Raw genomic sequence first — 16,556 nt, 5'->3', positions numbered from 1 at the left:
ACCAGATATTTATTGGTATAGGACTTTGTGGATTTAGGTTTGCTATAAGGCAGTGTTTCCCAAGATTCACCTACAGATGGGAATAGGAATCCCCCCTAAAAAGGATTTCATAATCAAATGAGTTTATTTACATGTTTCATGTGCTTCTGTTTGTTGAGAGTCTCCAAAGAGAGGATTCCATGTACAGTTTCCCAAATGTATTGACCTTAGCACCATTTCAGCAAAGAGAATCTATGAACATCACGTGGGACATTCACACATCACAGAAAATAACTCAGAAAACAATGATATAAAGCTTTATAAGTAGCTGACAAGCAAGAATTTTCTACACCTTTTCCAAAGGGTTAAGAAAAATGATCCTATATGTACCTTAATATAGTATGTTTCATATGTATATTTTACATGTACATATATATACATGTATATAGTCACGTGCACATTCATAATTGAGGAGTATGAAGGCAATGCTGATAATATTGTCTGAGTTCCACACACTCAGTCATCAGTCAGGGGTACAAAATCAAAAAATAACCAGGCAAGATTTCCAATCTGAGTAATGATAGACTATCTTGTTGCAGATGAACCTTCTTATCAGAAACAACTGCTGGTCAGAATACTAATAAAACATCTGTGTGAAGACACTGGAGAAATAGAAGAGCAGTGAGGACTTCAAGGGTAAAGACTGGGCAAAGAAGGGAAGCATGGAGAGATGAGCAGCTTTTATTCGAAGCACTTGTCAATTCTCAAGCCATGCCAAAAGGCTGAGCAACTAAGTGGTCAAGAACAAAAACAAAAACAAAGAACAAAAATTGGAATTCAGGGCCCACCAAATACAAGGAGCCCTGGGAAAGCCCCCAATCATACTTCAACCAAAAAAAGTTGAAATTAAGACAGGAGATACTAAAGGGGGTTCTTCAGACAGAAAGAAAGTTATTGTAAGTGGAAGCATAGAGAAGCAGAAAGGAATGAAAAGCAACAAAAACAGTGGCTAAATCTAAATGAACATTGACAAAGCAATGATAATAAAATTTTCCAGGGAATAAAATATAGAAAAAGATATAATAGTTAAAAGGATGATAACAATAGTATATGAGTTGAGAGGATGATAAAGTATTGTAAGATTATTTCATTCCCCAGCATGTGGTTAAAGTCAGTGATGCATATTGCAAACCACAATAAGAATTCTAGAAGAATTCACAACTAACAAGCTAATGGGGAAGATGAAACTCTACCAAAAAATTAAATAATCCAAAATAGTCAATAAAGGAGAAGAAAAAAGCAACAAGAAGAGATGAGTCAAAGAGAAAAGAAAGAGTACCCTGATATGTTTGAAATCAAATATATCAGTAATTCATTAAATGGTCAAATTAAAAGGCAAAGATTATCAGACTTGATTTTTGTAAAATATATGATACAAGAGACCCCTCTTAAGTACAAGGGAACAGAAATCTTGGAAGCAAAAGGATAGAAACATATTTTCTACTACAGAAGAACTCCAGTATAACTATACTGACAAGTGACAAAATAGACTTGAAGGCAAGAAGCCTTACTACTAATAAAGAAAGATATTTCAAAATGATAAAAGGGTCAATCTACCAGAGGATATAATCATCCTAAATTTGTATGCACCTAATAACATAGTCTCAAAAAATAAAAGACAAAAATGGACAGAACTGAAAAAGAAAGATATTGACAATCTTGGTTGGGAGATTTTAACACTACTCTCTCAGTAACAGGAAGAACAAGAATTCTAAACAATTAATTTGGTAACAATAATCAATTAATTAATGCCAACAAATTAGACAACCTTGATGAAATGAACAAATTCCTAGAAACACTCAAACTACCAGAACTGGCTCAAGCAGAAATAGTAAATCTAAACAGACCTAAAAAGAAATAAAGAGATTGAATCAGTTATCAAAAACCTCACAAAAGGAAAGCTTCACTAGTGAACTTTACCAAACATTTAAAGAAAAATTAACACTAATACTTCTCAAGCTCTTTGCAAAAACTGAAAAAAGAAGCAACACTTCCTAACTCATTCTATAAGGCCAGCATTACCTTGATACCAAAACCAGATAAAGAAATCACAAGAAAATAAAATGATGAACCAATATCCTTTATAAATTTAAATGTAAAAACCCTCAACAAAATACTGGTAAACAGCAGCATATTAAAAGGATTATATACCATGACCAAGTGGAATGTATCCCAGGAATGCTAGGGTGGTTCAACATATAAAACTCTATTAACATAATATACCACATTAACAGAATGAATGGGGGGAAACATGTGATCATTTCAATTGATACAGAAAAAGCAATTGGCAAGATTCAACTTTTTCTCATGATTTAAAAAAAAAACCACTCAACAAACTAGGAATAGAAGAGAACTTCCTCAGTGTGATAAAGGGAATTTATGAAAACCCACAGCTAATGTCATACATCATGGTGAAAGACTGAAAGCATTTCTCCTAAGATCAGGAGAAGGCAAGGATACCCACTTTCCCCATTTCTATTCAATACTGTAGTGGAAGTTCGAACCAGAGCAATTAGAGCCAACACTAAGAAACTCCTAGAAGAAAACATAGGGCTAAATCTTCATGACCTTGTATTTGGCAATGGTTTCTTAGATACGCCAACAAAAGCACACACAACAAAAGAAAAAACAGATAAAGTGGATTGCATCAAAATTAAAAGCTTTTGTGCATCAAAAGACACTGTCAAGAGAGTGAAAAGACAATCCACAGAATGGGAAGATTTTTGTTAACTATATATCTGATAAGGGTACAAAATCCAGAACATATAAAGAACTCTTAGAACTCAACAACAAAAACACAAACAATCCAATTTAAAAATATACATTTCTCCAAAGAAGGTATACAAATGATCAGTAAGTATAAGAAAAGATGCTCAACATTACTAATCATTAGGGAAATTCAGATCAAAACCATTATACGATATAACTTGGCTAATATCAAAAAACAGAAAATATCAAGTGTTGGTAAGGATGTGGAGAAACTAGAAACCTTGTGCACTGCTGGTGGGAATGTAAAATGGTGCAGTCATTATGGAAAACAATATGGCTGTTCCTCAAAAAGTGAAAAATAACATCACCATATGATCCAGCAATCCCACTTCTAGGTATATACTCAAGAGAATTAAAAGCAAAGTCTCAAAGAAATATTTGCACATCCATGTTTACAGCAGCATTATTCACAGTAGCCAAAAGATGGAAGCAACCCAAATGTCCATGAGCAGATGAAAGGATAAACAAAATGTGGCATATACACACAGTGGAATAGTATTCAGTCCTAAAAAGGAAGGAAATTCTGCCACATGCTACAACATGGAGGAACCTTGAGGACATTATGCTAAGTGACATAATCCAGTCACAGAAATATAAATTCTATATGATTCCACTTACATGAGGCATCTAGAGTCATCAAATTCGTAGAGACAAAAAGTAAAATGGTGGTTGCCAACAGCCAGGGGGATCAGGGAATGGGAAGTTGTGCAATGGGTACAGAGTTTCAGTTTGGGAAGATGAAAAAGTTCTGGAGATGGGTTGCACACAATGTGAATAGACTTAATACTACTGAACTATATACTTTAAAGTGGTGATGATGGTAAATTTTATGTTATGCTTATTTTACCACAATTTTTACCATAATTTTTAATAAAAATTAAAATTTTTTTTTAAAATGGGCAAAGCACTTGAATAGACATTTCACCAAAGAAGATATACAAATGGCCAACAAGCACATGAACAGATACTCAACATCATTGGTCATTAGGGAAATACAGATCAAAACAAAATAAGATACTTCATACTGACTAGAATAGCTATCTCTAAAAAAAAAAAAAAAGGAGAAGAAAAGAAAAGAAGTGTTGCAAGAAAGTGAAGAAACTGAAACCCTTATGCAGTGCTAGTGGGAATTTTAAACGGTTTAGCCACTATGAAAACAGTTCCACATTTCCTGAAAAAGTTAAACATGGAATTACCATGTGATGCAGCTGGTCTTCTCTTAGGAATTGAAAACAGGTGTTCAAACAAAAATTGTACACAAATGTTCATAGTAGCACTATTCACAGTACCCAAAAGGTGGAAACAATCCAAATATCCATTAACAGACAAATGGATACACAGAATGTGGCATATTCATGCAATGGAATATTATTTGACCATAAAAAGGAATGAAATACTGACACATGCTATAACATGGATTAACCTTGGAAACATTACACTAAGTAAAAGGAGCCAGAAACAAAAGGCTACATATTGTATGCATCTATTTACATTAAACATTCAGAATAGGCAAATCCATAGAAACAGAGCAAATCAGTCGTTGCCAGGGCCTGGAGGAAGGAGAGACTGAGGAGTGACCGCTAATAGGTACAGGATTTCCTTTAGGGGTGCTGAAAATATTCTGGAACCAGAGAGCAGTGATGGTGCACACTCATCTTTGTTTCAGCTCCGAAGCTCATGGCACAGCTTCTCCCACCATCTCCTCCCTTCTCTCTACTGGCCTCATCCGAGATGCTTCTCCTTCCCTCACCCCAACATTCACTCCATTAACCAGTGTTATTGACTGTACAGCCAAAATGCATTTTTAATTTCTCTCCCTGTCTCCATGTCCAATTCTAACCAGAGCTGCCACCTTCTCTTGTCTGGAGGTTAAAACCACCATCCTCTGACAACCTCCCCTTCCAGCTCACTTTATCATAGGGGCTGAGTGTCCCTACTCTCAGCTAAGGCCACTCTCCACCTATGCTAGGCTGCTCATCTCAAGGAAAGCTTCCATTTTCCCTTCTCTGTCCTGCACCATCAGTTTCTCCTTGCCTGCTTGGTGGATCCTATTGGCATAGACACATGGTCTAGTCAGATTTCAAACAGTCCCTCCTAGACCCCTCCAGCCCCTGGCTTATTTTAAGATCCCACTCAAAGCCAAAGATAGTGAAAGAATTCTCCACAGCCTCCATTTCCTCACCACCTATCCTCATCTCCACCCACTCCAGCCTGGCATTTAGTCCTCGCCAGACCCCACCTAAAGTGCTTTTGTAAAGGTCTCCAATGACCTTGACCATCCAATGATAATGACTCACTGATGGCCATTCCAACCCCAATGGTCATTTCTCTTCTCATCTTTCTTGACCATATGGCAGCCTTTTAGACAGTTGGCCACTCCCTTCTCGTTGAAACACCTTTTTCTCTTGGCTTCTGGGACACCACACAGTCCCGCTTTTCATCCAATCTCCGTGGCTGCATCAAAGCCTCTCCTGCTGCTCTGTTTGACCTCTAAATAACATCACACCCCAGGATGAGGCCACCAGCCTGCCTCTCTCCCTAAGGCACTCAGCCAGTCTCATGGCTTTTATTCCATCAGGATGGCAGTGACCTCCTCACCCCATCTCTCTCTGGCATCCCAGATTTGTTTATCCCACTGCTTCCTTGGCAACCCCAAATTCATGACCAGTAGGCATCTCAAACACAATGTGTCAAAAATGGGACTCGAATCCCAGCTCTCCCACTCACCACACCCTCCACACACACAGAGGTGTTTCCTTTCCCTCTCAGGAAATAGCACTGCCATCCAGCCAGATGCTGAACCCATCCTTATTCCTCTCTTTCCCTGAGCAGCCCCATCAGCAAGTCCTGTCAGACTCACCCTCAACTGGTCTCCCTCATCAGTCCCTTCTCTCCACGTTCACTGCCCTGTCTGCCCGAGGCAACATCATCTCCCACCTAGCTTCAAACCAGAGCCACTGTGGCAACAGTTTTACTGTCCTCCAAAAGTTAAACAGAGAACAACCATATGACCCAGCAATCCAATCCTAGGTATACACTCAAAACAATCGAAAACAGGTACTCAAACAAAAACTCATGCTAGGTGAAATATGTTAGACAGAGAAAGACAAAAACTGTATGATATCACTCCCATGTGGAACCTAAAAAATACAACAAACTAGTGAATAAAACAAAAAAGAAACAGACTCACAGAGAGCAAACTAGTGGTTACCAGTGGGGAGAGGGAAGGGGCAACATGGGGGGGAGGGTTATTATGGGATTATATGCAATTATGTGTGTGAAAATTTTGAAAACTGTAACTTGCTAAAGAATTCAAAGACTCTTTCATTCAATAAAATAATAAAAATAAATTGTAAAATAATTAAACATTTATATACCAATATTCATAGCAGCACTGTTCACAATAGCCAAAAGATAGAAACCAGTCTTATTGGTCCCTCTGCCTGGAAGGCTTTGTTCTCCATCTTTCCATGGCTGACTCCTGCTGATCCTCCACGTCTCTTCCCCAACCCTGCCTCCTCTGAGAGGCCTTCCCTGACCCCCATCTTACCCCATCACACCCACCTACTTATTCCCTTCACAGACCTATCACTATTTGTAATCACTTGTTTACTTATTTATTTTCTAAATCCTCTAACTAGATGGTAGGCACCCTGAGGCAGAAGTTCTCTTTCCTCCTTGTTTATGGACCACAGAAGGTGCTCAGCTCCTAGAGTCCAAATGCACCTCCTACAGGAAGCCCTCCTGATTCCTCCACTAGAGTGCGCACCTGCTCCCTCTGTCAGCCCCTTTACTGCCTCCCTCTCTGACCAGATCTATTTCTGGGGGCCCTAGCAGGCCCTGCATTCCTGAGATCCCCATCTTCCACCTGGCACTCAGTCTCTGTTGAAGAGCAGCAGAATGAGAAGAGGAAGGGAGGGAGGAAAGCACGAAGCAGGGGATGCCACCTCCACTGGGGCCCTTTGCAAAGCTCACAGTAACTGCCACAACCCAGCCCTGGGCCCAGTGCTTTACAAGTGCTGTCTTCTTAAGTTTCCCAAGAGCTTTACAATGGGGAAACTGAGGTTTAGGGAAACAAGTAACTGGCCCCAGGCCACAAGCTGTCCTGTGGAGAAATGCAAAGGACTCCAACCCAAAACACTTGCTCCTGATCACTGTGCAATACTGCACAGTGAGAAACATGGGTTTTCAACGTCTGTGGGCTGCAAGTGTGAACAATCCTGCCTCACTCACTTCTGATCTATGAAGGTGTTGATGTTTCTCTTGAGCTGCAGGCATTACTGTGGTGCCGTGGGTAGCTAAGGCCCACCAAGCTGGGGGCTACTCTCCACCCGGATTTCACCGAATGCTGCCCTTGTTAGCAGCTCTCAACCGCGGGGAAAGGCATCCAGGGCTTGACACAGAAGTGACTGGGTCCTGAGATGGGCCTCAGCCCTACCAAGTGTGGGGATGGGGAGAGAAGGGGTACTTAACGTTCCTTTTAAGGTGTGCTAGCAACACCTGCTCTCTGTAAACAGTGAGCAGTCTCGGATGAACATCAGCCTGTTAGTGGGTACTAGCTCTGGTGACATTCCCATGGAATACACATGTCTTCTCTCCTATTCCACACTCAGGCTGATGGCCCAGGTGGACATAACCGAAGTTGTCACACAACTCCTCTTTGTGCCGAGGTCACCGAGGACCCTCCCTCCCCAGGCCAGGTGCCCCAGTGTGCCCACACCCACTCAGGCTGCTGTCACATCCTTCATCCTCCAGGGCCTGGGCCTTCGGACTCACCATCATTTAGATTTTAATATTAACAATGAATAATATTAGTATTATTACATAATAATATTCATAATAAGATCCTTACTCAGTGCCAGACCCTGACACTTGGGGATACCTCTCTCAGTCCTCCCCAGGGTGCTAAGAAGGAAATTATTATTCCCACCGCACAGATGTAGAACCTGAGACCCAGAGAAGCGAGTGTCTTGCCCACGGCCACAGAGGTACCACCTGGAGGCAAGAGTAGGAACTGAAGTTGAGCCTGTCCCAGCTCTTTTTTCCACCCTATATGCCCTGGACTTTCCTGGTTAACTCCTGAAGTAGATGTGTGTCCTGCTGTCCCCATGAGTCACTGAAACATCCCCAACCCAACAGAGGGGCTCTGACCACCCCTGGGTGAGCAATGAGGGGGCAGTGATCGGTGGGGCCAGATGGGGTGATGGGGGACACAGAAGGAGATATGAGATGGGGTTCTAGGCTCACAGGGCATGCACACCACCAGCTACACTTACCACCTGAGGGAGGGCAAGAGAGCCCAGTGAGGGGGTCCCCGGAGCAGACAGAGGAAAGAAGAAGGAGGTATTGAGCCACGAGCAGCACTGAGATGCTCACTATACCCACTAACGGGCTGCCTAGGGCACGGACCAGGCACAGGCTCACAGCACTGGGCACCCACCTGTCGCTTCTCTGTTTGCCTAGTCAGGGTAGGGGTAACAAGAATGCGTCTTGAGGGCAACCTACCATGTGACCAGAAGGGGCTGCCTGGGGCATGGCACTTCAACAGGGCTGCATTGGGGCTTAGAGCACAAGGGGTAGGAAGAGCATGTGATCTTTTAGCCTGGCACAGACATGGCTAGGAGCACACATCTTATTTAGCACATCCTAAATTCCCTTGTGCTTCAGCTCTTCTTACTGCCCTGTTTGGGCACAGGGCCAGACAGATCTCAGGTGGATAAAACTAGGGTGGGACCAAGTCTAGAAGCCAAGTTGTCCAACTCCCAGATCTGCTAAAGAAACATGGGCCAGTGAGCAGGAGGTCCCAGGAAGGGGGCTGAAGAAAGGGCCAGCTCTTGGATAACTCAGGATGGGTCAGTGAGAGGACACGCCCGCTCTCTGCTCCCCCAACTCACATGTCCATGCAGGTCTGTGTTGAGCAGCATCAGGGCACAGGTGAGCGTATGGATCCCATCTAAATCAGAGATGGTGGTACCCTCAGTGTGAGGACCCAGCTCTTCCCAACCCCAGCCACCCACCTGGCTCCTGACAGAGCCAGCCTAGAGGCCTTGCAGACAGGAAGAGACCGGTCACCTACAAACCTCGGGGCCCAGGGCCTGCGTGATGCTCCCTGCCTCAGCCCCACTATAGCATCAGGGTCACTCGCCTGCCTCAGGTCAGGATAAACCCTTCCCTTAGAGGGGACCTGACCACCCTGGACCTGCTCTAGCGCAGATTCCTGCCTCCTGTGGCCAAACTCACCTTGAGCCTTAGACCCAGGAAAGGCTCTGGGTGCCAGGCTATGTCTCCTTCATGGCCTGTGTTTCCTCTAATAACCTGCCTAGTGCCCCAGTTCTTGGGACTCAGGTCCACCCATAGGGCAAGTCCTGCACTTAAGAGGGCCCCAACCCAGACCTCCACCCCAGGACTCCCATTGCACCAACAATCAACACTGTGACAGGGGACCCCTAGAGAAGGAGGACCCAAAGGGCTGAATCTAGGATAGAGGACCTCCAGGCACAGGGAACAATGGGCAGGAGAACTGTCCCTTGTCCAGCAGACAGTCCCCATTCCACTTGCCATAGTTCATTCATTTGTGTTTACTGAGCAGGACAGAAGTGGCAGTGGACCAGGGGGAGAAGGAAGCCAGGGCCTGGCTGGGGGCAGGTGGGCCAGGGGAGCAGGGGGCCTACCTTCCGAAGTGCTGTCATCAGGGTTGCACTGGCAGTACCGGCGGGAGAAGTGCGTAAGGACTCGCTCGCGCTCCTGCGTCTCCCCCATCAGCGGGAAGGCCTTCAGGAAGGTTCTGAAGAGCAATTCAAGGTTGCTGAGGGCCTCCCAGGGCTCCTGAGTCAGTCTGGATCCTCACCTGGGATAGGAGCCCCCCTAGCACACACACACCACACAAACCTGCCCAAGGGGGCCAAGCCCCAGGGCCCAGCCTTTGAGCCCAGGGAGGCACCTTGGCCCCCATGATGGCCTCTGAGTGTGGAGTTTCAGCACTCCTTATCCTTCAGGGCCCTTCTGGAAGTAGGCAGGGGACAGATTGTAAAGAACAGAGACAGACGAACAGCTCAGTGGCAGAACCAGCTCCACTCCTCGCTCCCCCTCCACGCTGGGTCCAGACCATCCACACCTGCTCCTCAGACTGCTCTCCCTCAGTCATTCCTCACTTGATGCACTACCAGCTGAGCCCCAGGCCCACCCCAGCCTCCCTCACTTCCCCCACCCTAAGTCTCAGTGGTCACCAAGTCCCCATGGTTTATTCTTCACCCCCAATCTCAATCCCTCCTCCTCCTCTGCCCCCATCACATGCCCAGGACACCTGCAACAGCCTCCAGACAGGTGAACCCCATGCACCTCCCCCGCACATTCTCCCTGCAGACACTGAGCACTCTTTCTAAACACTCATGCAGTCAGGACTCGCCACTGCCTAAAACCCGTCACTGGCTCCCCAGAGCCTCAGAATAACATCCAAGCTCCTTGAGTCCTGACCTTCCTGACCACCCTACCTCCCTCCTATCCCTCCTACCTCACACCCACCTGCTGCCTCCCCACACTGACTTCACATCCTGGACAGGACAGGCCCTGTCACTGCCTCTGAGCAGGCTGGGCCCCACCTGGAAGGACAGTCCCTCCTCTGCTGGGCAGCTCTGAAACCCTCTCAAGGCCCAATTCAAAGGCCAACAGCTCTCAGGGGTCCCTGACAGAGGAGACCAAAACCAGAGGGGCTGGGAGATGGGGCTGAGGTCCCTCACCTGAGGCCTAGACACAACCCTTACTGAGAAGGGAAAGTGCAAGCTGAGACAGTTTGGACCTCTGTCCTAGGTTCATGAGACTGGTTTGATCCTAATTTTGCCATGGTTCACTTGGCTCCTGTAATGCCCACATGGCTTTATCCTCTCTCATGCTACTTCTAAGGCACCCTGGGACCTGCGAGCCGCACTGTGGCCAGCCTTTACCCTCAGAGGCTTCCCAAGACATCCAAAACTGCAGACTACTCTCTAATACAGTCCTAACCAATCACTGCTGTACAAAAACACTCCATCTGCCATCTACATTTCCCCCTTCCCCTGTCTCTCCTGTGCCCTCTTTTCTTCCCCACATCTGGCCCCTCCCTCTGCTCCTCACACTCCATTGGACTTTCCAAAACCCATCCCCCATCCCAACCCTAACCTGTCCTGCCTAGGAGCCATCCAGCCCACTTGCTACTTCCCAGATCAGACACTCCTTCCCCAGGGGTTTTCACCAAGCCAACCAAACCCTCAGGCTGCCCCCAGGATCAGCTTTGCTACTGTCCACACTCTCCCCGACCTCGTGGCACCACCAGCTCTTCTATTCTTTCCTCTGTGCTTCTCACACCAATCCTTCCTCCAGCCCCACTGCAAACTTCAGGCCCGTCTTCTCCCACCTGATCCTCTTCAGAAGCCCGCACACCTCTGGATCAAAGCAACCAGCACACCAAACACCGCTTTGCAGCCAGCACCTTCTGTGGCCCCTCAGAGCCTATGCAGGCAAGCCTCAATCTGTTAGGCTGGATATACAAGGCCCTCCAGCCCAGCACCCTTGCCTCTGCTTGTGAGCCGACCCACCAAGCACCTTCCCCACCCAATCATCTGGTGTGAACTTCAGACTCAGCTTGGAATAGGGTAGCTTGCAGCCGACCAACACTTCCACTGAGAACAATGAGAAAAGCCATACAGAATACATCTCTCTTAAGCTATCAGAAAACTGCTGATGCAACAAACACCAACAGGACCAAGGATCTGGAGAGAAAAGAAGTGAGGAGAGGTAGGCTGATCTGCAGCTGCTTCCTCCCTGGGGGCATTGCTGACCGTGGGCACAGGCAAGAGGCAGAACATTTAGTGGTTTCACGGAGCTGAAGAGACAAACCGGGAGACTTGAGGGGCTGTAAACATTGCCAGTTTTCCCTGTGAGATATTTGCCAAAATATGAAGATGTAAGGGGCAAGATGCTAAAAAGCTAAGCAGAAAGCCTATCTGAGAAGTAGAGGGATTGGCTTTTTTGACAGTCTTGCAGCAATGAGGAGACAAAATTAGGATTCAGGACCCACCAACGGAAGACACCCCGGTGCACACACCGGGCTTCCAGTGGACAGCCCGGCGGCCTTTGCCCTGCGATTGGGGTGAACCCCAAGCCTTATCAAACTTCAGGGCAGTCTCTCCTTGGCTCAGCTCTGGAAGGATTAGGGCTGTACCCCCTGCCCTCCTCTAACTACATAGCAAAGGACAAGGTAAACCCTCTCTGGAGGAACATATAATGAACTATAGATCTGTAATTCTATACAAAATGTATAGCATCTAACAAAAAATTACTAAGCACACAGAGAGACAGGATATATGACAGAAAACCAAGAGAAAAACGACAGAAACAGAGACAGATGTTTCAGATGATGCACATATCAGGGTGTGTAGACAAGGACTTTCAAATAACTACAACTAATTTGTTCAAGAGAAGAGAGGGAAAGATGGAGAAAATAAGTGGAAATAAGTGAAAAGATGAGGAATTCCCCCTCCAAGAGAATTCAAACCTACAAAAAATTGTTTAATAAAATGAAAATTCTAGATCTGAAAAATAAAATAATAGAAAGTTGAAACTCAATAAATGGGTTTAATGGCATATTAGAGAAACAGTAAGTAAATTGGTCAACAGAAAATAACCCGAATGAAGCAGAGAAAAAAAGGATGGAAAATACATTTTTTAAACTACGAGAGACACATGGGAGGTGAAGAGATGTAATGTACATGGACCACCTACCCCTCAACTCAGAGACTGCCACCCCTCCCTGCCAGCGCTCTGGCCTGGGGTCTTCCGGGGGCTCTGCCAACGGGGTCCACCAGACGCTGAGCTGCCTCCTCCCATTCCACACCCTCCGCTACTTGGGGTCTGTACCTGCCTTTCCTGAGGGTTACTCCCCGGGTCCAAACACCAACAGGGCCTGAGGTCAAATTCCACTTTGACCATCTCCTCCCTCAAGGACTATGGGGAACTGGCCCATGTTTCTTCATTTGTAAATGGTAGATGCCTACCTTACAGAGGTGTTGCTACAATGCACTCCGCAATTATGTAAAGACCTACAGCCTCTGGCAGACAGGAAGTGCTCAGTACAGGCAAGACCTTTGGACCTTTCCTCTCCTGCATTCCCACCTCCCTATCCTCAGCACCCCACCACCACCCACCACGCAGCAGGCACTCACTGAGTCACTGGACTGCTGCTGTTCTCATGGCTCCTTCCCAAGAGCCTCCCCAGAGAGGTCAAGAGACTTGCCTAAGGCTGCACAGCAAGTTTATAGTAGAGCTGGCGTGAAAATCCAGATATGCAGCTGTACCACCTGTGGGCACTGCCCCATCCCAGCCCTACTGACCTGAGCGCTCGGTCCAGAGTCAGGCCCGAGAAGTCAAAGAAGCTGAGGTATTCCCCGGCCACCAGCCTGCTGAACTCGTTGCTGCCAGGAGAGCAGGGCGTGTCCATTAGAAGCAGGGCACAGCAAACAATGGGGGTATGGGGCAGTGGGCCCACAGGGACTCTGACCCACCCACCCAGACCTGCCCAACTCTCTTATGCCTCCCCTGCTGGCCAGTCAGACTCTGACTCCATTCACCATTGGGCCCGGGGGGTCAGGATGGCTTCCTAGAGGAAGTGATGTCTCATCCAATACCTACAGGAAAGTAAGAGCCAGCCAGGTGAAGGGAGCAGGGGGTAGGGTGATACAAAGTGTCCCCAGCAGAGGAAACTCTGTAATATGTCCAAGAAGCTACCAGCAGGGCCATGTGGCCAGAGCCAGAGAGCAGGAATAGGAGCAGCAAGAGACGAGGCAGGGAGGGAACCAGGCCTGAGGGCCAAGGGAAGGATGAGGACTTGATTCGGAAGGGTGTGAAGCAGGGAGGGGGTGACTGAGATGGTCAGATCTGCATCTGGAACACTACCTGCAGAGTGGAGACCCACTGTGGGGGCTGCAGGAGCTGTCCACAAGAAATGGAAGTGGTGGGGAGGAAGGAGATTTCGGAGGCAGAATCCACAGGACATGGAGATGGGTGGAGTGGGTAGAGGACATGAAGAGAGGGCGGCCCCTGGAGGAGATGTCCGGAGCCAGGAGAACAGGTGAGGCTGGATGCACCCCCGTGAGGGTCGTCAGCCCCTCACTGATTACTAACAACTCAGTGGGAAGGGGGACAAGCCTGTGTGAGAAGAGGGGACACAGAGCAGCCAGAAGAGCCAGCATGGAGAAGCGAGGAGAGCCCCTCTCAGGGTGGGCTGAGGAGAGAGCGAGCCAGTGAAGGAGACAGAAACAGCAGCCAGAGAGGTATGGGTGTGGTGTCCGGAGGCCAAGGAAGAGGGTATTTCAAGACTGGAGTGATGGATTCTTGCTGAAAAAGAAAACAAATTTCCACCTGAACCCAATCAAGCCGGCAGCTTTCCCTCCCGTTTATAGGAACGTGTAAAATGAGGATATGAAATCCAAAATGTGGAAAGTTCTTCCAGACAAATGGGTCCATTTCTTCAACAAATACAAGGCATTAAAAAAAAGGAGGGGGACTGTCAACTGCAGTTGACTGAAAGAGACTTAAGAGACACATTGGCCAAATGTAATGCACGTATCTTGTTTGCATCCTGATTTGAACAAACATTTTTGAGAGAATCAGAGAAAATTAAACACAGACTAAATGTTAGAGATAATAAGGAATTTCTGTTAACTTAGTCAGAAATTATAATGGAATTATTGTAAGTAAAAAAAATCCTTGTCAGTTAGAGACACATACTAAATATTTATGGATCATATGATAGACCATCTGAAATATGCTTTAAAATATTCTAGCAAATGTGAGGGGAAGCTGTGGAGGGAATAGATGAAACAGGAATAGAAAAATATTGATAACTTTGAAGGTGAGTAATGGGTACATGGAGGTTTAAGATGTGAGTTTCCTTGCTTTCGTGTATGCTTCAAATTTTCATAATAAAAAGTTTAATTAAAGAAGAAGAAAGAAGTGGCAAATTTGTCAAAGCTGTAGTAGGGAGAAAGGTCAGGCTTGGTAGCAGCCACCGGATTCGAAGACACCAGGCTACTACTGACCCTGACAATTGGGGCTTTCGAAAGACAGGAGGCAGGGGGCAGAAGCCAGCCTGGAGGCACCGAATGTGCAAAAGGGGAGTGGACAGAGGCCACCCAGGGCAGAAAACAGAATTTTGGCTGTGAAGAGCCTGGGGGAGGAAACATATTTGAAGAAGGATTTTTGTTTCAGATAGAAGAGACAAGCACAATTAAATGCTGATGGGAAAACTTTCATAGGAGATTTCGGAGGCAGAATCCACAGGACATGGATCCACATGTGGATTCTGTGGGATCCACAGGTTCATAGTGGTTGAAGAGACAGAGCAGGGTGGGGATCAAGTACTGAAGCCTCCTGGAGGATGTCATTGGGTTTGGGGGCAACAGCCCAGTGGAAGAGGTGAGGGTGTTAGAGATGTGATTCTCGGGAGGCCTGGGGCAGGAATGCTGTAGAGGAGGTGGGAAGGAGGGGTAAGAGGGGGATGCTCAGGGACCTCCCTGTGGCCTAAGCCCCCAGTCAGCTCCGACTTGGGGTGTAGGGTCCGGACTGCCTCTCTTAGCCGGCCAGCTCTCTGAGGAGGCCTGGGCCGCTTCTGTGCATCTCAATGCCTAACGTGGGTGTTGGGGGCACCCTGGATGGCAAGGCATGAAGGGCAAGGCAGGTGGATGGACGTGCTGGTGGTCAGACCTGCTCAGGACAGGCTGGCTGGCTGATGTCCTCAGTGTCACAGTTCCTGCCTGTCCCCACCCCTCAGGACTCTTGTCTCTTCCCCTACCCTCAGTCCCAAGGCCAGGGCTTGTACTTACTCCATCCCTTCAACTGGTCCCAAGAGACAGTGAGTGGGGCTTAATGAGGCCAGGATCCCCTTCCCCAGCTCCTGGGTCCCAGATTTCCCAGTCCAGGCCCAGGTTCTCCTCCCTCCCTGGCCCCATTAGGGGGGCCACTAACCCCTGCCCGACTGCTCTGTCCTCACTATCTTCCACCAAAGCCCCATAACCACACATCACATCCCACTCCCCAGCCCCTAGAGGCTGCCCCGCCACCACCTCCCCTCCCTGAGAGCGTGGGCCCTCATCCAGGCAGCCCAGAAAGGAAACAGATTTAGGACAAGGCTTGGAATGAGGACAGTGGCAGAAGGAGGATCCCCCAGCACCAGGCACCCTGAGAGAAGTCACCCACACCCCTTTCAGGACGAGGAGGACACCAGGTCTGCCTGGGGTGGGGGGCGGAGATAGAACTCACTTCTTGCCCAGCTGCCGGGCGACGTCGCAGCGCTGGAAGCCCTCCAGGTGGTAGAGGCGGCGTGCCAGCCGGTGGGCAGCTTCACTGACGCCCTGGCCCCCGTTGGCCAGCGCATCTGTGCTGCCAGGCTCTAGTCCCTCTGAGCTGCTCAGCTCTGAGTCTGAGTCCGACAGGCCATCCTTCAGGCTGGGGTCGCTGCAGAGGGAAGGTGGGTGTGGGGAGAAGGGATCAGAGGCCCGGAGTGAAGGCTGGAAGTTCTCCCCAGGCCTCTGAAAATCCCGAGGCCAGACCAGAGAAAGAAGCCCCACTGCACTGGGATGGAATCAAGTCAGACTTTTAGAAAAGCCCTCAAAGGAGATCATTAGATGCTCAGGTCCCTGACCGTGTCTAGGCTGGAAAGGCCTGGAAGGGCAGAATGAAACCTCAGGATGGGAGTGGAAAGTCTGGGTGCAGAGGGT

The 16,556-nt window shown here is 47.5% G+C and overlaps 1 protein-coding gene across 15 annotated transcripts in view; it reads right to left on the bottom strand.

Annotated features, from left to right (window-relative positions):
• PSD2 (pleckstrin and Sec7 domain containing 2) overlaps positions 1 to 16,556 on the bottom strand; it is a 130,663-nt gene that overhangs the window by 37,875 nt on the left and 76,232 nt on the right. For 14 of the 15 annotated variants that reach the window (XR_012505660.1, XR_012505661.1, XR_012505659.1 and 11 more), the window contains 4 exons: positions 16,099 to 16,293; positions 13,173 to 13,253; positions 9,480 to 9,592; positions 8,703 to 8,761 (listed from right to left, as the gene is read on the bottom strand). Coding sequence is in view for 12 of the 15 variants with exons in the window: in XM_074360759.1 (XP_074216860.1) it covers positions 8,703 to 8,761; positions 9,480 to 9,592; positions 13,173 to 13,253; positions 16,099 to 16,293 (448 nt within the window). In the remaining 3 variants the exon portion in view is untranslated. The remainder of the gene's footprint in view (positions 1 to 8,702; positions 8,762 to 9,479; positions 9,593 to 13,172; positions 13,254 to 16,098; positions 16,294 to 16,556) is intronic. The other variant, XM_074360769.1, reaches the window with a different exon arrangement.

The sequence above is a fragment of the Camelus bactrianus genome, chromosome 3 (genome assembly GCF_048773025.1).
Source record: "Camelus bactrianus isolate YW-2024 breed Bactrian camel chromosome 3, ASM4877302v1, whole genome shotgun sequence".
Classification (NCBI taxonomy): domain Eukaryota; kingdom Metazoa; phylum Chordata; class Mammalia; order Artiodactyla; family Camelidae; genus Camelus; species Camelus bactrianus.
The sequence above is the reverse complement of the archived record's forward strand: the minus strand, read 5'-3'. Positions and strand labels throughout refer to the sequence as shown.